Source organism: Hevea brasiliensis, chromosome 14, assembly GCF_030052815.1.
Source record: "Hevea brasiliensis isolate MT/VB/25A 57/8 chromosome 14, ASM3005281v1, whole genome shotgun sequence".
Classification (NCBI taxonomy): Eukaryota; Viridiplantae; Streptophyta; class Magnoliopsida; order Malpighiales; family Euphorbiaceae; genus Hevea; species Hevea brasiliensis.
Genome location: NC_079506.1, coordinates 6,745,479 through 6,772,983, shown reverse-complemented (window position 1 = coordinate 6,772,983; position 27,505 = coordinate 6,745,479). Strand labels below are relative to the sequence as shown.

General features: G+C 35.0%; 5 protein-coding genes across 7 annotated transcripts; all 5 read left to right on the top strand.

The window, feature by feature from the left end:
- The first annotated feature begins 814 nt into the window (after positions 1 to 814).
- Positions 815 to 5,734, top strand: LOC131169090 (putative disease resistance protein RGA4). 2 transcript variants are annotated; one of them, XM_058135179.1, is made up of 2 exons: positions 815 to 5,079; positions 5,159 to 5,405. In XM_058135179.1, exons 1-2 carry the CDS (start codon positions 1,149 to 1,151, stop codon positions 5,230 to 5,232), a joined length of 4,005 nt encoding a protein of 1,334 aa, XP_057991162.1. In that variant the 5' UTR covers positions 815 to 1,148; the 3' UTR covers positions 5,233 to 5,405. The 2 variants fall into 2 exon arrangements, with proteins under 2 accessions (XP_057991162.1, XP_057991161.1); XM_058135178.1 differs by having other exon boundaries at positions 818 to 5,734.
- A 4,354-nt stretch (positions 5,735 to 10,088) lies between these two features.
- On the top strand, positions 10,089 to 12,744 carry LOC110670587 (putative disease resistance RPP13-like protein 1). Its single transcript, XM_021832681.2, has one exon. The coding sequence runs from the start codon at positions 10,342 to 10,344 to the stop codon at positions 12,592 to 12,594; it is 2,253 nt and encodes a 750-aa protein (XP_021688373.2). The 5' UTR covers positions 10,089 to 10,341; the 3' UTR covers positions 12,595 to 12,744.
- Positions 12,745 to 12,818: 74 nt separating this feature from the next.
- On the top strand, positions 12,819 to 14,606 carry LOC110670553 (putative disease resistance protein At3g14460). Its single transcript, XM_058134177.1, has one exon. The coding sequence runs from the start codon at positions 12,819 to 12,821 to the stop codon at positions 14,604 to 14,606; it is 1,788 nt and encodes a 595-aa protein (XP_057990160.1).
- A 1,979-nt stretch (positions 14,607 to 16,585) lies between these two features.
- On the top strand, positions 16,586 to 19,774 carry LOC131173200 (putative disease resistance protein At3g14460). The gene is made up of 2 exons (XM_058135177.1): positions 16,586 to 18,574; positions 18,945 to 19,774. Exon 1 carries the CDS (start codon positions 17,475 to 17,477, stop codon positions 18,186 to 18,188), a length of 714 nt encoding a protein of 237 aa, XP_057991160.1. The 5' UTR covers positions 16,586 to 17,474; the 3' UTR covers positions 18,189 to 18,574; positions 18,945 to 19,774.
- A 780-nt stretch (positions 19,775 to 20,554) lies between these two features.
- Positions 20,555 to 27,159, top strand: LOC110670572 (putative disease resistance RPP13-like protein 1). Of its 2 annotated transcripts, none has more exons than XM_021832660.2 (4): positions 20,555 to 26,216; positions 26,322 to 26,377; positions 26,541 to 26,600; positions 26,735 to 27,159. In XM_021832660.2, the coding sequence occupies exons 1-2, from the start codon at positions 21,842 to 21,844 to the stop codon at positions 26,354 to 26,356; spliced, it is 4,410 nt and encodes a 1,469-aa protein (XP_021688352.2). In that variant the 5' UTR covers positions 20,555 to 21,841; the 3' UTR covers positions 26,357 to 26,377; positions 26,541 to 26,600; positions 26,735 to 27,159. The 2 variants fall into 2 exon arrangements, with proteins under 2 accessions (XP_021688352.2, XP_021688353.2); XM_021832661.2 differs by having other exon boundaries at positions 26,317 to 26,377.
- Positions 27,160 to 27,505: the final 346 nt, after the last annotated feature.

Here is a 27,505-nt window from a genome sequence, read left to right as displayed (position 1 = left end):
ATCAAACCGATAGGAATCGTATCAAATTGAAATTATTTTAATACTTTAGATCGATTCTAGTTTTTCATTAAGAATTGAATCAGAACCGTACCTAAACTAAATCAAAACTGTATCAAATCGAGAATCGAATTTATACATATATTTTTCTATATTTATTAGATGTATTATATATTTTTAATATAATTATATATATTTATGTATGTATATATAATTATAAATATAATATAATATAATATAATATTTTATTTTTTTATATTTTTTTAATAATTTTAATTATAAATACATTAAATTACTTTATTATTCTCAATTATATATATATATATATATAAAATTAAATATTATATAATTAATAAATAATTAAAATATATATTATATAATATAATAGCATACTTATCCTATTATATTACATAATATATTTAATTTTAAATTATATATACACATTTCAATTAAAAATTATATAATTTAAAAATAGCTAAAAGATATATTATATTACATATTAATAATTCAATTTAATTCTAATTTATATATAATTTTTTTTAAAAATAATAACATAAAATTATTTTAAAAATTAAAAATCAAACCAAAATTATATCAAATTAAATTAAAATCAAAGAATTTAGAATTATATTAAATCAGAATATTCAATTTTAGTTTTTAATCAAATTTTAAATTGAGCCCAAATCGAATGCCCCTAATCATTGCAACACGAAGACCAAACTGTTCAAAGGAATCGAAAAATTATTCGCAGCTTACAGACAAAATAGGATAGAAAGTAATTGAGTTTTCTTGCTTCTTTCCAAGTTACAAACAGCTTAACCAGCCACCTCCCGCTCTCTCTATCTCTCTCTCTCTTTCAACTTCAAGTTTCCTCCCCTGTGAAGCATCTCTCTCTCTTTCAACTTCAAGTTTCCTCTCTGAAATCTTTTTCCCTCCGTGATTATTGCTCTCTCTCGGGTCCCATTCCGTTCCGTCTTTCTGACTGAGCACAGAAGCATCCCTTTTGAATCCACCCTCCTCAAACCCTTCCATTTCTCTATCTCCACCTCTTTCATATATTCCTTGTTTTCAGAAAGAATCATTGTTCTTTTTTTCAAACCAGAGTATTCTACTCTTCTTTCCCTTAACTGGTCTGTTTCAGCCTAGAAACCATGACTACCGCCATTGAAACGGCTGCTCTATCAGCCTTTGTCAAGTTACTTTTTGAGAAGATTGGAAATATTGCCTTCTCTAAACTATCCAAGTTTCCTCGGAAAAAGAAAGTCATTGCCAAGATTAACAAGTGGAGGAAAACGTTGACCCACATCCATGCTGTGCTTGAAGATGCAGAGGAGAAGCAGCTTACTAACCAGTCAGTGAAGATGTGGCTGGACAGCCTCAGAGATTTGGCTTATGATGTGGAGGACATCTTGGATGAGTTTGCCACCGAAATTTTGCAACGCCAACTGAAGGATGAATCTCAAGCCAGCTCAAGTAATCTCCGGAAACTCTCTCATACTGTTGGGACAACCATCAATCCGGTAGCTGTTATGTTCAATTCAAAGATGATGTCCAAAATGAAGCAGATCACCACCAGATTTCAGGAGATTGTAGACCAGCAAAAGGACTTGGATTTGATAAATAGAAATGTTGGAGGGACGTCCTTTAGCAAGGTATGTGTGCGACCACCTAGTACATGTTTGCACCATGAACCTAGAGTGTATGGCAGAGACGAAGATAAAAGAAAGATAATTGATTTGATTTCGAGCATTGAAGCTAGTGATGTGAAAGTTGGAGTAATACCCATTGTTGGGATGGGTGGGGTGGGTAAAACAACACTTGCCCGGCTTGTCTACAATGACGAGTTATCACAACAGAATTTTCATCTAAAAGCGTGGGTTTGTGTGTCTGATGAGTTTGACATTTTGATAATAACAAAGAGCATTCTTGAGTCAATCACTTTGCAGTCTTGTGATCTAAAGGAGCTCAATCAAGTTCAACTCCAGCTACGTGAGCAATTAGCAGCAAAGAAGTTTTTGATTGTTTTAGATGATGTCTGGAACAAAAATTATAATCAGTGGGACACCCTGCGTTCTTCACTTATGTGTGGAGCTCCAGGAAGTATAGTCATCGTGACAACACGAGATGAAGATATTGCACGGATGATGAAAACAATTCAATATCACAATTTGAATTGTATTTCAGATGAAGATTGCTGGAAATTGTTTCTTGACCATGCTTTTGATAGTGGAAGTGTTGCAGATCCAAAAGTGGAAGTCATCCGTGAAAAGGTCATAAACAAGTGCGGTGGCTTGCCATTGGCAGCAAGGACTTTGGGAGGCCTTCTACGCTCAAAACCGCAGGAGCATTGGGAAGATGTAATGAACAGCGAAATTTGGAATTCACAAGGTGACGGCAACAACATTCTTTCTTTGTTAAGATTAAGTTACTATCATCTCCCTTCGCATTTAAAGAGATGTTTCGCTTATTGTGCAATACTTCCCAAGGATTATGTTTTTGAAAAGAAGCAATTAGTCCTTCTGTGGATGGCAGAAGGTTTAATTGAGCAACGAGATGATCAACATATGGAGGATGTGGGTGAAGAGTATTTTCAAGATCTATTGTCCAGATCACTTTTTCAATTTTCAAGCACTGGTGGATTCGTAATGCATGACCTGGTGAACGATCTAGCACAAGTGGTTGCTGGAGATACATATTTCAGATTGGAGGAAAAGTCAAGTAAGAAAGAAAAAGCTCGCTACTCTTCTTACATCCCCTGCAGGTTTGATCGCCGTGAAAGATTTGAGCCATTTGAAACCATGAAGCATATGCGAACCTTCCTGCCCCTATCACTAGCTGGTGATATGGATATCTGCTTAGCAAATTGCATTCCTTCTTATTTGTTTTCAAAGTTACGATTCTTAAGGGTGCTGTCCTTCAATCATTATAAAATCACTAAGCTACCAGATTCAATAGGTGACTTGAAGCATCTAAGGTATCTCGACCTTTCATACACTTGTATTGTAACTTTACCTGAGAGAACAACCTCTCTATGTAATTTACAAACTATGCTGCTGAAAGGCTGTCGGGATCTAGAGAAATTGCCTTCAGAAATGCAAAATCTGATCAACCTACGTCATCTTGATATCCGAGGGACATATGTTAAAGTGATGCCGCAGGGAATGGAAAAATTGAGAAGTCTTCGGACATTGTCTGATTTTGTTGTGGGGGAAGGTAATGAAGTGGGTATAACAGCTTTGGAGAATTTAAAGTTTCTTCGAGGGGCACTTCGCATTTCAAGGTTGGATAATGTGGCTAATGCTTCAAATGTAAGAGGAACCATTTTATTGGACAAGGGGAGAATAGATGATCTGGTGATGGCATGGGGACGTTCTTATTTGGCAAGTAGATCGTTTTCTTTTCCAAACGGAGATAGTGTTGTACTTGAGAAGATGAAACCTCATGAAAGTTTGGAAAAACTCACCATAATTGGTTATGGTGGTGGTTTTCAATTTCCTTCGTGGGTAGGGGATCCTTTATTTCGAAATCTAGTATGCCTAAAGTTGGAAAATTGCAACTGCACAACCTTGCCTCAACTTGGGCTGCTTTCTTCTCTCAAGGACTTGGTTATCAAAGGGTTTCCCAGTGTAAGAGCGGTTGATCGTGAGTTTTGTTGGGGGAGTATGAGCAGTTCAAATCCTTTTCCAGCTCTTGAGACTCTACGCTTTGAGGACATGGAAGAATGGAAAGAGTGGAATATTTGTGGGTGTAAATTCCGTCTTCTGCGCGAGCTTTCCATTGTTAATTGTCCCGAAGTGTTCGGAGAATTACCCAGCGATCTGCCTTCATTGCAAACGCTTGAGATTAGAGAATGTTATGGATTGGTGGTTTCATTTCAAAACCTTCCTAGCATATCTCACTTCCAAATCCAAGGATGCAGAAAGGTTGAATTACGTGGAGGTTTTAGTGCAGCAAACTTGTTGATGGTTAGTAAAGTAGAATCATTTTTATTTGGATCGGAAGAGTTGGAGCAAGGCTTAAGAAAGTTGAAAGCCTTGACTGTTGGTAATCATTCTAACTATGAAAGCTTCACTGTTGGTAATAATTATTTCTATCCTCTCTCTTGTCCACATTGGGTGCTTTTTGAAGACATCGCTAAACGTGATGAGTTGTTGCACGAGAACCTCGCTGATAGTCAAATTAAAAATTTGGAATTTTGTTGTTGTGAAGGGCTTGAGAAACTACCGCCGTGGATTCATAGCTTTAAGTCTCTGAGAAAGCTATATATTGAAAACTGCCCGAGACTTATTTCTTTGCCAGATGCAGTGATTTATAAAAGTTTGTGTCTTGAGGAGTTGAAAATTTTTGAGTGTGGTTCTCTAATTTCCATTGGAAGACACCAGCTACCCACAACTCTAAAAAGACTAGAGATACAGGGCTGCGACGGATTGCAGAGGCTGCTGGATGCGAGAGAGACTTGTTCCTCTTCCAGGTTTACTGATAAGGAGGGTATCAGCTGCGATGCTTACTCATCTAATCTTCAGCACTTGGAAATTTTTAGTTGCCTCTCTCTTACATTCTTAGGGGATTTGCCTGTTTTCGACAACAACACATCTCTTGAATCTATTGAAATCAATAGTGCTCCTCGTCTTAAATCCTTACCTGAGAACCTGCACATGCTCACCAATCTACGCCGCATTTTTATATATCACTGTGAGGGACTCGAGGCCCTTCCTGATGGTATGCACAATCTCACATCTCTTCAAGAATTGACTATAATGAATTGTCCCAATGTTGTTTCTTTCCCTCAGGGAGGGTTGCCCACCACTCATCTGAAAAAAATTATACTTGAATCCTGTGGGAAACTTAAGGCCCTTCCTGATAACATGCACAATCTCACATCTCTTCAAGAATTGATTATAATGAATTGTCCCAATGTTGTTTCTTTCCCTCAGGGAGGGTTGCCCACCACTCATCTGAAAAAAATTATACTTGAATCCTGTGGGAAACTTGAGGCCCTTCCTGATAACATGCACAATCTCACTTCTCTTGAAGTTTTGGCTATGCAATATTGCCCAGGCATCATGTCCTTTCCAGAAGAAGGTTTTCCCACCAACCTGAAATCGCTTTCTATTTATGAGGTCGAGATTTGTACCTCTTTGCTTAATTGGGGTTTGCACAGGCTCACCTCTCTGGAGAAGCTCACAATCGCAGGTGGATGTCCCGGTGTGGTGTCCTTTCCACAAGATGAGATAGATATGAAGTTGTCCAACTCTCTTACCAGCCTCACCATTGAAGGATTCCAAGACCTAAAATACCTTTCCAGCAAGGGTTTTCAAAGCCTCACGTCACTTGAATATCTGGTGATCAAGAAATGCCCTAAACTTGCCTCCTTTCCAAAGAATGGCCTGCCTTCCTCTGTTTTGAGCTTGTATATCACAAAGTGCCCTCAACTTGAGCAGAAGTGCCTGAAGGGTAAAGGGCAAGAGTTGCTAGAATTAGCCCGCATTCCAGAGGTGAAAATTGGACATGATGCTCAGAAAGAATTCGAGCTAGAAAATGCATTTTCATGATCTATGCTTCTTTCTTTATTTTTCTTTTTTTATTTATTTTTTTAACGTTGCATATAGTGATAAAAATGGAACAGAAAAATGTTAACAATTGTTTGCTTTTTCAACTTCCAATTTATATCTCAATAATGTCATGTATGCAAGTCAGAATAAACATAGCTTGCTTGTTAAGATCTGTTTTTCAATTATTCAAGCGTTCATGAGTCGGTCTATTTTGATTTTCTTCTTGCAACATAAACAACTCATCATTTTTCTTCTTATAAGCTGATAGAAATTGATCCTCTACCAATACATCCAATATCTACTGATCACACAATTGCATTGCATATGCAAACACCCATACACAGAGTGAGAAGAAATGGAATTGGTTGACCATTGATCCCATCTCTACATCTGAACAACTAACTTATGATTTATTTATTTATTTAAATGTAAACAAAGTAAAATACATAATTAATAAATATTAATTTAATGTTACTAAAATAGTTTTAAATATTAAAAATTTTAATTTAATTAATATCAAATAAAAATAAAAATATATTATTAATAAAAAAAAATGGTAGAAAGAATATAGCTTTTGGAGTGCTTACAGGGCTCAGCTGCCAGGGCATGTTGAAATAAGTTGACCCATGAAAATTACTATTACAATTTATCTTAAATTTTTATATTTATATCAATTTAATTATTATTTAAAATATTATTCAAATTCCATTATTTTTATATATTTAATCAACACTTTATATAAAAACATATTTATATTTTAAAATATAATATTTCCATAAAATATTTGAATAAAAATTAAAAATATATATATTTATATTTAATTAATAATTTTATATAAATAGGTTTTTATAAAATCTACCTCAATCCAATTATAATAATTATTACATTCAAATTCATTTTAAACTCGATTATATATTATCATAATTTATTATATTAAAATTATATTAATTTATAATAATTCATAAAAATTGTCAAATTAAATTAAAAATTATTATTTGTGAATATTTAAAATTAAATTATTTCAATCATAAAATTAAACTAATTAAACTGAAATAATAGGAAAAAAAAAATCCCCATTTTACCATGCTACTGACATAGGAAAAGAGTCCAAGAGATATATTGATAATCACAAAAGAAACTTATTTACATATGTGATTTTCTTATTCAAAATTAAGAGACTGTTAAATATTACAATTCAAAATTATTTAAAAATATTATTTTAAACATTATTATAAAAATAATTTAATTATTTAAAAATTTTTATGATTAAATATATTAAATTAATGTCAAATAAATATTGAGAGGAGCAGAAGAAAACAATAAAATTATAACATCTTTGTCCCTTGCTTGGCATAAATTATAGATTTATATAAAATCTATAATAGAGAACAGCATAAATTGAATTATAATTGTCTAATTAGTACTGGGGGAAATTTCCTTTGAACTTCTTGGAATTGTGGACAGGAATTTCTCATCAGCTTTCAAAATATCATTATTCAAGGTTAGGAAACCACCATTACAATTCTTTTCAGAGCAAAAAGTATGAGTGGCTAGCAAAAAGAAACCATTTTTCAATTTTGCAATGATCGATAATTGACTTGGTTAATATACAAGAGGAAAAATCCCTTTCGACTTCCTGGAATTGTGGACTCCACTGCCACTGAACTTCTCATCACCTTCCAAAATGTCATCATTCAAGGTTGAGAATCCATCATTACAATTCTTTAGAGCAACTAAATAATAATTCATTATAACAAATGTTACAAGTAGAAGTAAAAACTCTGCAGTAACATTAATTTTATAAAATTTTACAGTAATATTAATTTTATTGTTTATAAAATTAATATACAATAGCAATATAAATAATTATTGCTAATCGTATATAAAAACAGATATGGCAACAACTGATTTTATCAGTGAAAATATTTTGTAGGAATAATTTTTACTACTAATAATTTTTTTTTTTTGTAATAACCATGAATTTATTGTAAAATATCTAAGACCGTAATTTTATAGTAACAACATATAGTAATTTGTATATTGTTATCATAAATTTATGATGATAAATTTTATATATTAGGTAGTAAAAATTTTTACCGTTAAATTTAACATTTTTTATAGTGATTAGTATCAAAATTTAGAGACTAAATTATAAATTTTTCAAAACTTTTTTACTAGGATTTTCATAAATGTTAATTAACTAATGAAATTCAGTAATATTATATTTAAGTAACAATTGAAGCTAATTACATATATAAAAAACACAAATGTTAATTCTTTTTAGGAGAAAAATTGGATTCAAATTTTAAAAAATATTTATAAAAAAAAAGAATTTAAAAAATAAGGAAAAGCAGGTAGAAGGAAAAGAAAAAGAAAAGGAAGGGCTGAAGAAAAATTAAGCAAAATTACTTCTTTCCAAGAAAGAACTGCACCTCTCTCTCTCTCTCTCTCTCTCTCTCTCAAGATCCATATTCTCTTCTAATTTTCTTTTTCTGCAGCACCTTTGTTCTGTTTTCCAAAGCAGAGTATTCTACTCTTTTTTCCCTTAAGTGCCCCGTTTCAGCCAAGAAACCATGACTGCCACCATTGAAATGACTGTTCTATCAGCTTTTGCAAACCGTGTGAATCCCATGAAAAGAAATTCAAAATAGTTTGAGAATCGACATTTGATTACTTGGAGAAAGAGTAGAAACCAATTAAAGACTATAAAGAGTTAGTATTATTATTATTATAGTTGTTATTATTATTATTTAAACAAACAAAGAAGAGATGCACATTTGAATTTTGGAAAAAATGAAAAAAAAAATGTGGTTTGGTTTTCTCATCAGCTTCCAAACTGTCATTATTCAAGTTTATGACACTATCATTACTATAACTGTGCACGGTTATTTGGGGAAATTGAATCGACCCGAACAATTGAACCGAATCGATGGAAATCATATCAAACTAAAATTATTTTTATATTTTAGTTTGGTTCTAATTTTTTATTAAGAACCGAACTAGAACTGTACCTAAACCAAACCAAAACTGTATCAAATCGGGAATCGAATTTATACATATATTTTTCTATGCTTTTTAGATGTATTATATACTTTTAATATAATTATATATATATTTATATATGTATATATAATTATAAATTAAATACAACATAATATTATATTATATATATATTTTTTTAATAATTTTAATTATAGAAACATTAAATTATTTTATTATTCTCAATTATATATATATATATATATTAAATATTATATAATTAATAAATAGTTAAAATATATATTATATAATATAATAGTATATTTATATTATTATATTATATAATATATTTAATTTCAAATTATATATGTACCTTTCAATTAAATATTATATAATTAAAAAATATATTATATGATATATTATGTATTAATAATCTAATTCAATGCTAATTTAAAAATAAATTTTTAAAAAAATAATTACATAAAATTATTTTAAGAATTGAGAATCGAATCAGAACCATACCGAACTAAATTAAAATCGAAGAACCGAGAATCATACCAAATCAAAATTATATCAAAATTTTAATTCAATTTCAATTTTTAATTAAATTTCAAACCGAATCAAAATGGAACAACAACCCTAGTCATTGCAACACAAAGACCAAACTGTTCAAAGGAATCGAAAAATTATTCACAGCTTACAGGCAAAATAGGATAGAAAGTAAGGAGGTATTTGGTTTACTTGTTGGGTACAACTGATAGTTGATAGACACCCAAACAGGTAAATTATAGTGTTTGATAAGCTTAAAAAAGTAGAGCTGATAGCTGATGGGCAACTGATATGATACCCATCAGCTGCAGTTTGTATCAGCTCTATTTTAGCTCTATTTTTAGAGCTGTTTTTCATCAGCTGATAGCTGATTTGGTTTTATTTTGACTATATTATTTTTTTATTTAACTTAAAAATTAATATTATTAATATTTTTATTTTTTTTTATTTATAATTTTAACATTTTAATTAACGTATTCCAATTTTATTAAAATATTTTTTATTAATAAAATAAAATATAAAATATTTATTTATATCTAAAAACTTAAAATTAATTTTAAATTTTTATATTAACAATAATAATTATTTTATTATTTTATCTATATTTTTAAAATTATTTAATTATCTTAAAAATAATTATTTTCTTATTTCAATAATAAAACAAATGATATAATATAAAAGATTAATAATTATATATTTATTTAAATAATATAATAAATTAATTTAATAATTATATATTTAATTTAATAATAAAATAAATAATATAATGTAATAAATTTATAAATTTATATTTATTTAAATAATAAAATAAATTATATGATATATATCTTTATTAATTATTTCACATATAATTTTATTAAATACTTAACATAAAATAACTATAATTATCGATTATCAACTAACATTAATGGCTATCAGTTAACGACTACCAATTACGATTGTACTAACGGTTAAACTAAACTGGCCTAATTGAGTTTTCTTGCTTCTTTCCAAGTTACAAACAGTTTAACCAGCCACCTCCCCCTCTCTCTCTCTCTCTCTCTCTCTCTCTCTCTCTCAACTTCAAGTTTCCTTCCCTGTGAAGCATCTCTCTTTCTCTCTCTGAAATCTTTTTCCCTCCGTGATTACTGCTCTCTCTTGGGTCCCATTCCGTTCCGTCTTTCTGACTGAGCACAGAAGCACCCCTTTTGAATCCACCCTCCTCAAACCCTTCCATTTCTCTATCTCCACCTCTTTCATAGATTCCTTGTTTTCAGAAAGAATCATGTCTCTTATTGGGCAGGTCATGTCTTTGATTGGCGAGTCTGCTCTATCGTCATTCTTTCAGTCCCTGTTTGAGAAGATTGAATGCCCTGAGATTCTGAAGTTCGCTCGTGAAGATCAAGTACTTGCTGACATTAGAAAGTTGGAGGAAATTTTGATGGGGATCCAATCTGTGCTTGAAGATGCAGAGGAGAAGCAGTTGTCTAACCCTTTGGTGAAGATGTGGCTGGACAAGCTCAAAGATTTGGCTTACGATGTGGAAGACATTTTGGACGAGTATCAAACCGAATCTTTGCAACGCCAGTTGAAGGGAGAAACTGAAGCTGGTTCAAGTAAGTTTCGGAAACTGATGTTCAATCCAACAATGGTGTCCAAGATGAAGGAGGTCACTACCAGATTTCAGACGATCGTCGACCAGCAAAAGGACTTCGAATTGATAAAGAGAAATGTTGGACGGACCTCCTCTAGCAAGGTATGTGTGCGACCACCCAGTACATGTTTGGCTCATGAACCTGAAGTGTATGGCAGAGATGAAGATAAAAGGAAGATACGTCATTTGATTTTAAGCAATGATGCAAGTGATAAGAACGTTATAGTAATACCCATAGTTGGGATGGGTGGGGTGGGTAAAACAACACTCGCCCGGCTTGTCTACAGTGATGAGTCATTACAACAACAATTTAATCTAAGAGAATGGGTTTGTGTGTCTGATGATTTCGACATTTTGAGAATAACAAAGAGCATTCTTGAGTCAATCACAAAGAAGTTGTGCGATCTAAATGAGCTTAATCAAGTTCAACTCCGACTACATGAGCAATTAGCAGGAAGGAAGTTTTTGATTGTTTTAGATGATGTTTGGAACAAAAATTATGATGATTGGAACACCCTGCGTTCGCCACTTATGCATGGAGCTCCAGGAAGTAGAGTCATCGTAACAACACGTGATGAAGATATTGCACGGATGATGAAAACAATTCAATATCACAATTTGAATTGTATTTCAGATGAAGATTGCTGGAAATTGTTTCTTGACCATGCTTTTGATAGTGGAAGTGTTGCAGATCCAAAAGTGGAAGTCATCCGTGAAAAGGTCATAAACAAGTGCGGTGGCTTGCCATTGGCAGCAAGGACTTTGGGAGGCCTTCTACGCTCAAAACCGCAGGAGCATTGGGAAGAAGTAATGAACAGCGAAATTTGGAATTCACAAGGTGACGGCAACAACATTCTTTCTTTGTTAAGATTAAGTTACTATCATCTCCCTTCGCATTTAAAGAGATGTTTCGCTTATTGTGCAATACTTCCCAAGGATTATGCTTTTGAAAAGAAGCAATTAGTCCTTCTGTGGATGGCAGAAGGTTTAATTGAGCAACGAGATGATCAACATATGGAGGATGTGGGTGAAGAGTATTTTCAAGATCTATTTTCCAGATCACTTTTTCAATCTTCAAGCACTGGTGGATTCGTAATGCATGACCTGGTGAACGATCTAGCACAAGTGGTTGCTGGAGATACATATTTCAGATTGGAGGAAAAGTCAAGTAAGCAAGAAAAAGCTCGCCACTCTTCTTACATCCCCTGCAGGTTTGATCGCTGTGAAAGATTTGAGCCATTTGAAACCATGAAGCATATGCGAACCTTCCTGCCCCTATCACTAGCTGGTGATATGAATATCTGCTTAGCAAATTGCATTCCTTCTTATTTGTTTTCAAAGTTACGATTCTTAAGGGTTCTGTCCTTCAATCATTATAAAATCACTAAGCTACCAGATTCAATAGGTGACTTGAAGCATCTAAGGTATCTCGACCTTTCATACACTTGTATTGTAACTTTACCTGAGAGAACAACCTCTCTATGTAATTTACAAACTATGCTGCTGAAAGGCTGTCGGGATCTAGAGAAATTGCCATCAGAAATGCAAAATCTGATCAACCTACGTCATCTTGATATCCAAGACACATCTGTTAAAGTGATGCAGCAGGGAATGGAAAAATTGAGAAGTCTTCGGACGTTGTCTAATTTTGTTGTGGGGGAAGGTAATGAAGTGGGTATAACAGCTTTGGTGAATTTAAAGTTTCTTCGAGGGGCACTCCGCATTTCAAGGTTGGATAATGTGGCTAATGCTTCAAATGTAAGAGGAACCATTTTATTGGACAAGGGGAGAATAGATGATCTGGAGATGGCATGGGAAGTTCTTATTTGGCAAGTAGATCGGTTTCTGTTCCAAACGAAGATAGAGTTGTACTTGAGAAGATGAAACCTCATGAAAGTTTGGAAAAACTCACCATAATTGATTATGGTGGTATTCAATTTCCTTCGTGGGTAGGGGATCCTTTATTTCGAAATCTAGTATACCTAGAGTTGAAAAATTGCAACTGCACAACCTTGCCTCAACTTGGGCTGCTTTCATCTCTCAAGGACTTGGTTATCATAGGGTTTCCCAATGTAAAAGTGGTTGATTGTGAGTTTTGTGGGGAGAGTATGAGCAGTTCAAATCCTTTTCCAGCTCTTGAGACTCTACGCTTTGAGGACATGAAAGAATGGAAAGAGTGGAATATTTGTGGGTGTGAATTCCGTCTTCTGCGCGAGCTTTCCATTGTTAATTGTCCCGAGCTGTTAGGAAAATTACCCAGCCATCTGCCTTCATTGCAAACGCTTGAGATTAGAGAATGTTATGGATTGGTGGTTTCATTTCAAAACCTTCCTATCATATCTCACTTCGAAATCCAAGGATGCAGAAAGGTTGAATTAGGTAGAGGTTTTAGCGCAGCAAACTTCTTGATGGTTAGTAAAGTAGAATCATTTTTATTTCGACCGAAAGAGTTGATGCAAGGCTTAAGAAAGTTGAAAAGCTTGACTGTTGGTAATAATTCTTTCTATCCTCTCTCTTGTCCAAAATGGGTGCTTTTTGAAGGCATCGCTAAACATGGTAAGTTGTTGCATAAGGGCGTCGCTGATAGTGGAATTAAAATTTTGGAATTTTGTTGTTGTGAAGGGCTTGAGAAACTACCGCCATGGATTCATAGCTTTAAGTCTCTGAGAAAGCTATCTATTGAAAACTGCCCGAGACTTATTTCTTTGCCAGATGCAGTGATTTATAAAAGTTTGTGTCTTGAGGAGTTGAAAATTTTTGAGTGTGATTCTCTAATTTCCATTGGAAGACACCAGCTACCCACAACTCTAAGAAGACTAGAGATACTTAGCTGCCACGGATTGCAGAGGCTGCTGGATGTGAGAGAGGCTTGTTCCTCTTCTAGGTTTACTGATAAGGAGAGTATCAGCTGCGATGCTAACTCATCTAATCTCCAGCACTTGCGAATTGATTGGTGCCCCTCTGTTACTTTCTTAGGGGCGTTACCTGCTTCTCTTAAAGTTCTGGCTTTCAATTGTAACATACATGACAACGTAAGTGTAAAGTTAGAGTCAATAGCTGAAAGGTTTGACAACAATACATCTCTTGAATCTATTGAAATCGTAGGTGCTCCTTATCTTAAATCCTTACCCGAGAACCTGCACATGCTCACCAATCTCCTCCGCATTTGGATACATTGCTGTGAGAAACTCGAGGCCCTTCCTGATAGTATGCACAATCTCACATCTCTTCAAGAATTAACCATAACGAATTGTCCCAATGTTGTTTCTTTCCCTCAGGGAGGGTTGCCCACCACTCATCTGAAAAAAATTATAGTTGAATCCTGTGAGAAACTTGAGGCCCTTCCTGATAACATGCACAATCTCACTTCTCTTGAAGTTTTGGCTATGCAAGATTGCCCTGGCATCATGTCCTTTCCAGAAGAAGGTTTCCCCACCAACCTGAAATCGCTTTCTATTTATGAGGTCGAGATTTGTACCCCTTTGTTTAATTGGGGTTTGCACAGGCTGACCTCTCTGGAGAATCTCAGTGTTGCAGGTGGATGTCCTGGTATCGTGTCCTTTCCACAAGATGAGGTAGATACGAAATTGTCTAACTCTCTTACCAGCCTTACCATTGAAGGATTCCAAGACCTAAAATACCTTTCCAGCAAGGGTTTTCAAAGCCTCACGTCACTTGAATATCTGGTGATCAAGAGTTGCCCTAAACTTGCCTCCTTTCCAAAGAATGGCCTGCCTTCCTCTCTTTTGAGCTTGTATATCTACAACTGCCCTCAACTTGAGCAGAAGTGCCTGAAGTGTAAAGGGCAAGAGTTGCTAGAATTAGCCCGCATTCCAAAGGTGAAAATTACAGATAATAATCTGAAAGAACTCAAGCTAGATTATGTATTTTCATGATCTATGCTTCTTTCTTTATTTTTCTTTTTTTATTTATTTCTTTAACGTTGCATATAGTGATAAAAATGGAACAGAAAAATGTTAACAATTGTTTGCTTTTTCAACTTCCAATTTATATCTCAATAATGTCATGTATTGTGAAAATTCATATACATTTATTATTTATTATTATTTTATTTTAATTAGCTAATAATAATTTAATATATTTATAAAAAAATATATATTTTATTAGATGGTCTGCTTATTTATTTTTAGATATATATATTATTTTTGAAATTAAATATATATCTACAATCTGAACAACCCAGTTCAATAATAACTCTATTTCCATTCTAAACCTAATAGAACTCTTTAAATATATATATACCCTAATCATCTCTTCTGCTAAACTTTGCTATAAAAACCTGTTTGTCACTTTTTTTTTCTATCAAATACTCTCAACATAGAATCCCTAAATTTTTACTTCCCTATGTACCACATTCGATTCTGTTTTCAAAGTAAAAATTCTCATTCCTTATTTAATAATGGGTGAATTTGATTTTATTTTCTTTCCTCGATTTGTTATAACTACTCTAGAAATTTATTTATTTTTCCTTTGATTTTTGGTATTGAATTGGGTTGACCATGATTACTGTGAGATAATAACCTTCAATTTAGATTATATATATATATATATATATATATATAAACCTTTGTCCCCCTGTTCATTGAATTCTGTCCACCGAATTCGTCCCCTTGTTCATTCCTATATATATATATTTGTTGGTTTCTATGCGTGCGTCCCTGTGCATTCTTGTGCATTCTTGTGTGTGTGTGTGTATATATATATATATATACATGTCCCTGTGCATTCTTGTGTGTGTGTGTGTATATATATATTTGTTGGCTTCTCTTCTATGCGTGCGTCCCTGCGCATTCCTATGCGTGTATATATATATTAAAAATCATTTTATTTTACTGTTATTTAATATTTCTCTTTAATACTTTATGTGTGTGTAGGAGATTCGAATTGTAACACCCTCCCGGTGACCGGTGTCGGTCCGGACAGCTAAAACGTTCGGAAAAATATTTAAACTAAAGTGAGGAATCATAATTAACTCAAATATTAATAAGAAAAATTTAGTAAAAATTTTAGAAATAAAATACAACTAAATCAAATGAGCCGGTGTCCAAGCGATGGGTAACCCAGAGGGAAGTTGCAGTTCTCACAACTAGGAGCCCTAGACCTGGGGAAAAATTCATAAAATAATTTTTAAGACTCCAGAGAAGGGTCATTGAGGTTCCTATGGCATTAGAACGCCAATAAAATATTTAGAAAAATTTTTCAATCGGTACAGACAATTTTGACCCGTTAAGTCAAACGGAGGGTATTTTGGTCATTTCGCTGGTGATTTTTGGCCGACTTGTCCAGTTAAGTAAATAATTAATATGACATAAAATATGAATAAATATTACTAAAAATTAAATTGAAAAGAAGTAGAGAAGAAAAAAAAAAGAAAATGAGAAAAAAAGGCTTATTTATGACATAAGCTACCATAGCTATATCTCAAAATCCAGTGTTTCATGGAAGAACTAAGCATTTTAATATCAAGTTTTATTTCTTGAGAGAAGTGCAGAAAAATGGTGAAGTGATGTTAGTTTACGGCAAAACAGAAAACCAGGTGGCAGACATTTTTACTAAATCATTTCAAGTTAACAGATTTGAATTTCTCAAAGAAAAGTTGGAAGTTTGCAGCTTCTAATCCAGGAGGAGATGTTGCTATGTCTCAGGAGCTTATTGCTTTTTTTTTTTTAGTTAAAGTTGAGTCCTGGTCTTTAGGTAATTTGTTTTATTTTTCTGTTATGAAAATAGTTGTTATGGTTGTTGCACATTTTTAGCATTTTATTTTGGAATTTAGTTCTGCTGCACTTTGTATTTATTTGAAGTTGAAGTTCAATGAAAATTAGACTTTTCCTAGTCAATTTTCTTGCTTCTGGTACTTTAAAACAACAGAGACTCTGCACTTCAAGGATATGGATGAATGGGAAGACTAGAATATTTGTGGGTTTGAATTCCCTTAGTTGCGTGAGCTTTCTGTTGTTAAATGTCTGAAACTACTGGGAAAATTGCCCAGCTATCTGCCTAAAATGAAAATGCTTACGATCAGAGAATGTTGGCAATTGGTGGTTTCATTTCAAAGCCTTCCGCTGATCTCTAAATTGGTAATCAAGGGACGCAGAGAAGTGGAAATGGGTGTAGGCTTTAGCTCACTGAACTACATGACAGTTTCTGGAGTTTCGTTTTCATTTCCACTAGAAGAGTTCATGCAAGTGTCAAGGAAGTTAAAAATGTTGAGTTTTGGTGAGGATCATCTGTATGATCCACCACAATGGTTTGGAGGATTTTCCACATATGGTGGATGAAAATGAAGAGTTGCTGCAAAAGTGCATGTCTGAAAGTGAAATTGAGATTCCACGATTAACTGATCGTGAAAGGCTCGAGAAGCTACGGCAATGGCTTTTAAACCTTAAGTCTTTGAGAAAGCTATTTATTGCAAGCTGCCTAAGAATTGTTTCTTTGCCAGATGCGGTGATTTACAGCAGTTTATATCTTGAAGAGTTGAAATTCAGAGATGTGAGACTCTGATTTCCATTGGAAGACAACAGCTACCTTCAACACTAAAAAGGTTAGAGATTATTCGTTGCTACAAATTGCAGAGGCTGCTGGATGAGGGAGGGACTTGTTCCTGTTCCAGGAATAAGGAGGAGGAGAGTATCAGCTGTGACACTAACGCATCTAATCTCCAATGTTTGATAATTGATGACTGTAACTCTCTTACATTCTTAGGAGAGTTACCTGCTTCCCTTAAACGTCTGGTTATCACACATATGGTTGTCATGTATCCCATAATTGGTGCAGTTGGACAAGGTACAAGGTTAGAGTCAATAGCTGAAAGGTTGGACAACAACACATCTCTTGAATCTATTGAAATCACATATCTTCAAAATCTTAATTCTTTACCAGAGAACTTGCACATGCTCTCCAATCTCCACCATATTTGGATATGTCAATGTCCACATCTCATTTCTTTCCCTCAAGGAGGATTGCCCATCATCCATCTGAAAAGTGTCACAGTTGAAGACTGCGAGAAACTCGAGACCCTTCCTGATAACGTGCGCAATCTCACATCTCTTCAAACATTGATGATAATTAATTGCGCAAGTTTTGTCTCTTTCCCTCAGGGAGGGTTGCCCATCAATCTAGAAACACTTGAAGTTGAATCATGTGAGAAACTCGAGACCCTTCCTAATAACATGCACTATCTCACATCCCTTCAAGAATTGACAATGAAGAATCGCCCAGGCATTATATCCTTTCCAGAAGAAGGTTTCCCCACCAACCTGACTTCACTTTGTATTATCAAAAACGTCGAGATCTGCACTGCTCTGTTTAATTGGGGTTTGCACAGGCTCACCTCTCTCAAGAAGCTCGGTATTACTGGCAGATGTCCTGGTGTGGTGTCCTTTCCACAGGATGAGATAGATATGAATTTGCCTACCTGTCTCACCAGCCTTACAGTCTCGAAGGATTCGAAGATCTGAAATACCTTTCTAACAAAGGTTTTCAAAGCCTTGCCTCACTTGAATGTCTGACGATCGAGAGATGCCTTAAGCTTGTCTCCTTTCCAAAGTATGGTCTGCCTCCCTTTCTTCTGGAATTGTATATCTACTGCTGCCCTCTACTTGAACAAAGGTACCAGAAGGGTAAAAAGCAACAGTTGTCAGAATTAGACCGCATTCCATTTGTGGAATTTGAATAGTACACAAGAAAATCAATTTTGAAAGAACTCGAGCTAGATTATCTATTTTCATGATGCATGCTTCTTTTCTTTATTTTTTCTTTTTAATTTATTTCTTTAACGTCTGCAGATTTATATAGTGGCAGTGAAGAGGGAGAATTGGGGTTTGAAAGCTTGAGCTTAATCCAGGTATCTCCTGACAGGCTGACATAAAAAAGTGAAATGGAAAAATGTTGACAATTGTTTGCTTTCTCAACTTCCAATTTATATTTCAATAATGTCATATATGGAAGTCAGAAACATAGCTTCTGCATCTGATTTTATCACCTATGTTCATATTTATTTGCAGAAACATTTTACATGAATCCGAATAATGGCTGTAAAGAGTGGAAAACAGTTTCATGTCTAACCCATATGACCCAGTTATTTCATTCTATGCAACTTAGTTACTATTTAATTTTGAGACACTGGACTCACGGAGCAGAAAAAGGAACACTCATTTACAATGGAGTCCAATCTTTCACGATCATTAACAGACATTTTCCTTTGTTTTGTGTAGACCAATTGAAGGACTGGAAAAACGTTATTCATTTCTACACAACTAAGATAGCTTTTAAGTTTTGATTCTCCAATCTCCAAGGCCAAGAAGCTCAAGGCCTGACCAAAGAACTAAAAATAACAAGTCATCCTGGCATCATATCTTCTCATCAATATCCCCCTTTCATCGAGCAAAAAGTACCATATCAAGACTCTGGTGAATTGTATATATTGCTGCGTTCACAAGATTTTTTCTGTCTTGTTCTGTTGCATCACTGCAAAATGTACTATCATATTGGTCACTTGCAGAAGTTTACCCTTTTGCTTCTCTTCAACACTCGATGATCAGTCATAGAAAGGAAAATTTTCCCCTTTCTGCAGTGCTTTTGCTCTGAATTTGTCTTGCTCCATTTTCAGCGACCAATATTGAAGATTATATCATAATGGTGTTCAAAACATGAACTTCAGAAAAATGACATTTTAGAAAATGGGAAAATTAACAAATATGAGACAGTTTAGTATCTCATGTTGGTCCAGCAATGGCTCTAAAATTCTTTGTTCAATAACTCCAGCAAGTACTTGGTCTACCTATCACTTTTTCTGGAACTTTGGCAGACACATCGACCCATCATTGAAAAATCCAATGGACCCATCATTGAAAAATCCAATACGCATTAAAGAGTTAAAATTAGATGAATTATTTACCAACTCAGTTATAAGCTGTGCTCTGTTCAAAGCATAAAATCCTTCTCTTCTCTGCAGCTTCCTTAATGTTCTTTTGCTCCCCTGCCTGTGTCCTCCTCTGTTTTTCTCTCTGTCCAAGCTCTTTTTCCTACTCAAAAAGAGGGTGATATCACAGGACCCAAGATGAACCTATTAAATACATTGAGTTTGTATTTTTAATTTATTATAATCTTATTTAGACAAGAATTTTCTGATCAAATTAATTTTTTACACATATGCACAATCTTATCTCCATTTTATTGAAAATCTTTAATTTTGATAATTCAGTTTTTAAATTATTTAAAATACTAACGTGGAATATCCATATAACATCAGCCATTTTTATACATAAAATTTTGAAAAAATAATCGAAAAATAAAAGACTGCTTTCTGGCCTTAAAAGACTGGGAACTGAGATTTGGAAAAATTTTTAATCCCTGATCTTCAGTGCTTTACTTCAATCTCTTATCAATGACATTCAAGTAGACCTGGTCCCCAATTCGATTCAGGCTGATTTGGGGTTGAAACTGTTGATTTCGTATTGAAATCAGTGATTTTGATTTAATGGTTTAAAGGATTCAGAATCAAACAACACAATCTTTTTTATCTCGATTTTAATTTTAATTTCAATTGAATATTAATTTAAATCAGTGTAATTAAATTTAATGATAGATTATTTCATTTTAAAAAAACCAATTTCATTGAAAATTAAACCAGACCAAACAGTTCTGGTTTGATTTAGGAAGAGACGGCCACAATTAGATTCATGCCAATTTCAGTTGAATTTCAATTCGAAATTTAGACCATTTCAGTTTCAATCTGATTCTAATTTAAAAGCGGACCGGGGCCCATCCTGAATGCATGGCAACACCAAAAAGCCTATTAGCGAATGCCATCGTTCTCTATTACCATTCATTGTCTTCTCCGCTTCGAAGCCATTGTCATCGATCGGGTATGTTCTCCCTCAGTTTGCATTTGCTGTCGTTTACCATTAATTTTCTTCGTCATTGTAGCTGATCGTCCACAAATTTGAAGCCATCATCGAGACAGGGTGCTGTAATTGAACTTGAGGAGGTAAGAAACCATAATTAGCTGCCCATCCCTCTTCCTTCGTCCAAATTGCCCAGCCATTTACTTATGGGTCAGGTGAGTTTTTCTGCAAGAAGTTTTTGTTTGAAATGACTTAGCTAGTTTATTTGTGATTGGACGTCGTTGATCGGGGAATAACTAAAGGCATTGGCTTTATTTCAACCTTAATTGTTAATTAGCCATCTTGCATCTGCAGTAAGAGGTATTTATCTGCAAGAAACAATCAGAGACCGACTCACTCATCTAGGGTTCATAGCTGAAGAATTACACAGATTTGATTTGATCTCTTTCTCTTTCCTTAGTGCAGTGAGATGATGATAATTCTTGCAGAAAATAAATTGATAAATATAAAAAATAATAAAATAAATTATATAAAATTATATAATTAATTGTTACACTGTTTATCCTAATAATTCCGTCTATCTAACATGAGAAGAAAATGATGTTAGAAAAAACAAGAAAAGCAAGTTTTGTGAGCTGTCCAAGAAATAACTACACATCTCTTCTGTGCGTGTATAAGTATTTTCATCTCTCTCTTTGTTTTTCTCTCATTCAGATTTGATGAAAGTCCAAGTCCTGCTAAAAAAGGCATTTTCTAATCAATCTCCTTCTCCTTGTTTTTGGACCACCATGTTGGGGAAGTCTAAGATTAATCCATCTTAGTCATGAGTTCCATTGATAATGAACGTTTCCTGATCAACCTCTTCTATCCCATTAAAAGCAAGTGTTGTGAGCTGTCCAAGAGATAACTATACATCTCTTCTGTGCCTGTATAAGTATTTTCATCTCTCTCTTTGTTTTTCTCTCATTCACATTTGATGAAAGTCCAAGTCCTGTTAAAAAAGGCACTTTCTAATCAATTTCCTTCTTGTTTTTGGACCACTATGTTGGGGAAGTCTACTATTAATCCATCTTTGTCATGAGTTCCATTGATAATGAACGTTTCCTGATCAATCTCTTCTATCCCATTAGACTGCACTATCGCCTTTTCTCTCTTTCTCTCTCCCTCTGTTCTAATTTTCCTTTTCTGCAGCAACATCGTTCTGTTTTCCAAGCCAGAGTTTTATACTCTTCTTTCCTTGACTGCTCTGTTTCAGCTAAGAAACCATGACTGCCGCCATTGAAACAGCTGCTGTATCAGCTTTTATCCGCTTACTTTTTGAGAAGATTGGAAACATTGCCTTCTCTAAACTGCCCAAGTTTCCTAGTGAAAAGGAAGTCTTCGCCAATATTAACAAGTGGAAGAAAACGTTGACCGACATTCATGATGTGCTTGAAGATGCACAGGAGAAGCAGCTGACTAAAAAGTCGGTGAAGACGTGGCTGGAGGACCTCAGGGATTTGGCTTATGATGTAGAGGACATCTTGGATGAGTTTGCCACTGAAATTTTGCAACGCCAACTGAAGGAAGAATCTCAAGCCAGCTCAAGTAAACTCGGGAAAATCTCTCATGCTGTTGGGACAACCATCAATCCGCTAGCTGTCATGTTCAATTCAAAGATGATGTCCAAGATGAAGAAGATCACCACTAGATTTCAGGAGATGGTAGACCAGCAAAACGACTTGGATTTGATAAAACGAGTTGGAGGGACGTCCTCTACCTTTAGCAAGGTATGTGTGCGACCACCCAGTACTTGCGTTCAACATGAACCTAGAGTGTATGGCAGAGACGAAGATAAAAGAAAGATAATTGATTTGATTTCGAGCATTGAAGCTAGTGATGTGAAAGTTGGAGTAATACCCATTGTTGGGATGGGTGGGGTGGGTAAAACAACACTTGCCCGGCTTGTCTACAATGACGAGTTATCACAACAAAATTTTCATCTAAAAGCGTGGGTTTGTGTGTCTGATGAGTTTGACATTTTGAGAATAACAAAGAGCATTCTTGAGTCAATCACTTTGCAGTCTTGTGATCTAAAGGAGCTCAATCAAGTTCAACTCCAACTGCATCAGTGGCTAGCAGGAAAGAAGTTTTTGATTGTTTTGGATGATATCTGGAACAATAATTTTGATGATTGGAACACTCTGTGTTCTCCACTTGTGTATGGAGCTCCAGGAAGTACAGTGATTGTGACAACACGTGATATGTCTATTGCACGAATGATGAAAACAATTCAATCTTACAATTTGAATTGTATTTCAAATGAAGATTGCTGGTCATTGTTTCTTGACCATGCTTTTCATAGCCGAAGTGTTCCAGTTGCTGATCCAAATTTGCAAGTCATTCGCGAAAAAGTCATAAACAAGTGTTGTGGCTTGCCTTTGGCAGCAAGGACTTTGGGTGGCCTTCTACGCTCAAAACCAAGGGAGGATTGGGAAAATGTAATGAATAGCAAAATCTGGTATTTGCAAGGTGACAACAATGACATTCTTCCTGTGTTAAGATTAAGTTACTATCACCTCCCTTCACATTTAAAGAGATGTTTCGCTTATTGTGCAATATTTCCCAAGGATTATGTGTTTGGAAAGAAGCAACTAGCGCTTCTATGGATGGCAGAAGGTTTAATTGAGCAACGAGACGATCAGCTTATGGAGGATGTGGGTGAAGAGTATTTTCAAGACCTATGTTCTAGATCGCTTTTTCAAGCTTCAAGCACTAGTGGATTTGTAATGCATGACCTCGTGAATGATCTAGCTCGAGTGGTTGCTGGAAATACTTATTTTAGATTGGAGGATGAATTTACTGCAAGAATGCAAGAAAAAGCTCGCCACTCTTCTTACATTCCTGCCATCTTTGATCGCTGTGAAAGATTTGAGCCGTTTAAAAAGATGAAGCATATGCGAACTTTTCTACCCTTATCGCTAAGCTATCGAAAGTGCTACTTAGCAAATTGCATTCCTTCTTATTTGTTATCAAAGTTGCCATGCTTAAGGGTTCTGTCCTTCAATCATTATAATATCACTGAGCTGCCAGATTCAATAGGTGACTTGAAGCATCTTAGGTATCTTGACCTTTCATACACCCCTATTAGAACATTACCTGAGACAACAACCTCTCTTTGCAACTTACAAACTATGCTACTGAAAAGATGCGAGTGTCTCAAGAAATTGCCTTCAAAAATACAGAATCTGATCAACCTGCGACATCTTGATATGCGACACACATTTGTTGAAGGGATGCCATTGGGAATAGAAGAATTGAAAAGTGTTTGTACATTGTCTGATTTTGTTGTAGGGAAAGGTAATAAAGTCAGTATAACAGCTTTGATGAATTTAAAATTTCTTCAAGGGGCACTCCGCATTTCAAGTTTGGAGAATCTGACTAATGCTTCAAATGTAGTGGGAGCCATCTTAATGGACAAGGAGAGAATAGACAAGGTGGTGATGAAATGGGGATTTCGAAATACACGAAATGCAAGTCATGATAGAGTTGTACTAGAGAAGATGAAACCACATGGAAATTTGAAAGAGCTCACTGTAAGGGGTTATGGTGGTACCGAATTCCCATCATGGGTTGGGGATCCTTTATTTTGTAATCTGGTGCACCTAAAGTTGTGGAATTGCACAAAATGCACAACCTTGCCTCAACTTGGGCTGCTTTGCTCTCTCAAGGACTTGTTTATCAAAGGGCTTCCCAATGTAAAAGCAGTTGGTCGTGAGTTTTATGGGGAGAGTATGAGTAACTCAAATCCTTTTCCAGCTCTTGAGACTCTGCACTTCTACTGGATGAGTGAATGGGAAGAGTGGAATTTTTGTGGATATGAATTCTCTCATCTACGTGAGCTTTCCATTGTTAGGTGTCCCAAACTGTTCGGAAAATTACCCAGCCATTTGCCTTCATTGCAAAAGCTTGAGATTAGACAATGTACGCAATTGGTGGTTTCATTTCAAAGCCTTCCGGTGATATATCACTTGGTAATCTATGGTTGCAGAAAGGTTAATTTGGGTGGAGGCTTAAGCTCGGCAAACCTCATGATAATTCGTGATGTAGAATCATTTTTATTTCCATTGAATGAGTTTTTTCAAAACCTAAGAAAGGTACAAAAGTTGACTGTTGTTGGTTCTTATGTTTCAGATTACGATTACCCACATCCCTCTCTTCCACATTGGGTGCTATTTGAAAATGAAGAGTTTTCGCAAAAGGGCATCGCTGAAAATGAAGAGTTGTTGCGAAAGGGTGTTGTTGATTGTGAAATTAAAATTTTGGAATTAAGAGGTTGTAAAAGCCTTGAGAAACTACAGCCATGGCTTCACAGCTTTAAGTCTCTGAGAAAGCTATATATTGAATGCTGCCCAAAACTTATTTCTTTGCCGGATGCAGTGATTTACAGCAGTTTGTGTCTTAAGGAGTTGAAAATTTTTAGTTGTGAATCTCTGATTTCTATTGGAAGACACCAGCTACCTCCAACTCTAGAAAGGCTAGAGATAAGTCGTTGCCACAAGTTGCAGAGGCTGCTGGATGTGGGAGAGGCTTGTTCATCTTCTAGGGTTACAGATGAGGGAAGTATCAGCTGCAACACTAACTCTCCTAATCTTCAGCATTTGAAAATTGGTGGCTGCCGCTCTCTTACATTCTTAGGGGAGTTACCTGCTTCCCTCAAACATCTGGTTATCAACTATTCCATATTTGACAGTGGAAGAGTAGGTGCAATTTTAGAGTCAATAATTGAAAGGTTCAACAACAACACATCTCTTGAATCTATTGAAATTGGATATCTTCCTTATCTTAAATCCTTACCCGAGAACTTGCACATGCTCACCAATCTCCACCACATTTCAATAGTTCACTGTCCAAGTATTGTTTCTTTCCCGCAAGGAGGGTTGCCTACAGTTCATTTGAAAAGCCTTAGAGTTGAGGACTGCGAGAAACTCGAGGCCCTTCCTGATAACATGTACAATCTCACATCTCTTCAAGAATTCACTATAAAGAAATGTCCAAGTGCTGCTTCTTTCCCTCAGGGAGGGTTGCCCACCGCCCATCTGAAAAAACTTATAGTTGAATCCTGTGACAAACTTGCGGCCCTTCCTGATAACATGCACAATCTCATGTCTCTCCCAGAATTGACTATAAAGAATTGCCCAGGCATTGCATCCTTTCCAGAAGAAGGCTTCCCCACCAACTTGACATCACTTTGTATTCATAAGGTCGAGATCTATACCCCTCTGTTTAATTGGGGTTTGCACAGGCTCACTTCTCTCCAGAACCTCAGTATTGCAGGCAGATGTCCTGGTGTGGTGTCCTTTCCACAGGATGAGATAGATATGAAGTTGCCTACCTCTCTTACCAGCCTTACCATTGAAGGATTGCAAGACCTGATATACCTTTCTAACAAAGGTTTCCGAAGCCTCACGTCACTTGAATATTTGAGGATTGAGAGATGCCCTAAGCTTGCCTACTTTCCAAAGAATGGCCTGCCTCCCTCTCTTCTGCAATTGCATATCCACCAGTGCCCTCTGCTTCAACAAAGGTGCCAGAAGGGTAAAGGGCAGCACTGGCCAGAATTAGCCTGCATTCCAGAAGTGATATTCAATTGTTATAAAGGTAAATCAATTTTGAAAGAACTTAAGATATATTATCAATTTTCATGATGCATGCTTATTTTCTTTATTTTACTTTTTAATTTATTTCTTTAATGTCTCAGTTTAGATAGTGATAAGGAAGAGGAAGAATTAAGGTTTTAAAGCTTGTGCTGCTTAATCCAGGTACTTCCTGACAGGCTGACATGTAAAAAGTGGAACAGAAAAATGTTTAACAATTGTTTGCTTTCTCAACTTTCAATTTATATTTCAATAATGCAATATATGCAATCAGAATAACATAGCTTCTGTATCTGATTTTATCACTTGTGTTCATATTAATTTGCAGAAATATTTTACATGATCCCGAATAATGGCCCTAAAGGGTGGAAAACAGGTTCAGGTCCAGGTATTTCATTCTGTGCAACTTAGTTACTATTTAACTTTCAGAAACTGGACTTACGGAGCAGACAAGGGACACTCTTTTACAATGGAGTCCAATCTCTCATGACATTAACAGACATTTTTCCTTGTTTTGTGCAGAGCAATTGAAGGACTGGCAAAAGGTTAATTTTATTTCTACACAGTTACTAAAGCTTTTGAGTTTTGCTTCTCCAATCTCTAGGGCCAACAAGCTCAAGGCCTGACCAAAGAAATTAAAAATAACAAGTCATCCTAGCATCATCTCTTCTCATCAAGATTACCCTATGATCGATCAAATAGTATATCAGGACTCTGGTGAATTTTATATATTGCTGAATTCATATGAAATTTCCTGTCATGCTTTGTTGCATCATTGCAAAATGTATTGTCATATTGGTCGCTTTTGCGGCGGAAGTTTACCCTTTTGCTTCCCTTAAACAATCAATGATCACTGTCAATGAAAGGAAAATTTTCCTCTTTCTGCAGTGCTTTGTACAAAATTTCATTTATGACAATATAAAATTGCTTTTGCCTTTTGCTCTCAATTTGTCCTGCCCCGTTTTCAGCAACCAATGTAGAAGATTATAACATAAACTGCCTCTTTACTCCCGATTCTTTAGGATTCCGACCAAACCTGTTATTACATTAAACATGAACTTTCAGAAAATGGTTTTTTATAATATAAGGAAATGTAAAAAATATGAGAGTTTTATTATCTTACATCAGTGAGTTTAAGAATGTGTTGCCAGTTCAAACAGCAAAGCATATTGAACATAGAATAGCCTTATGTTTGTGCAGCAATGGCTCTAGAATTCTTTGTTACAGCAAGCGCTTGGGTACATATTAAACAAGGAAAGCATCCTTCATTAAATTCTGCGATCTGTGAACACA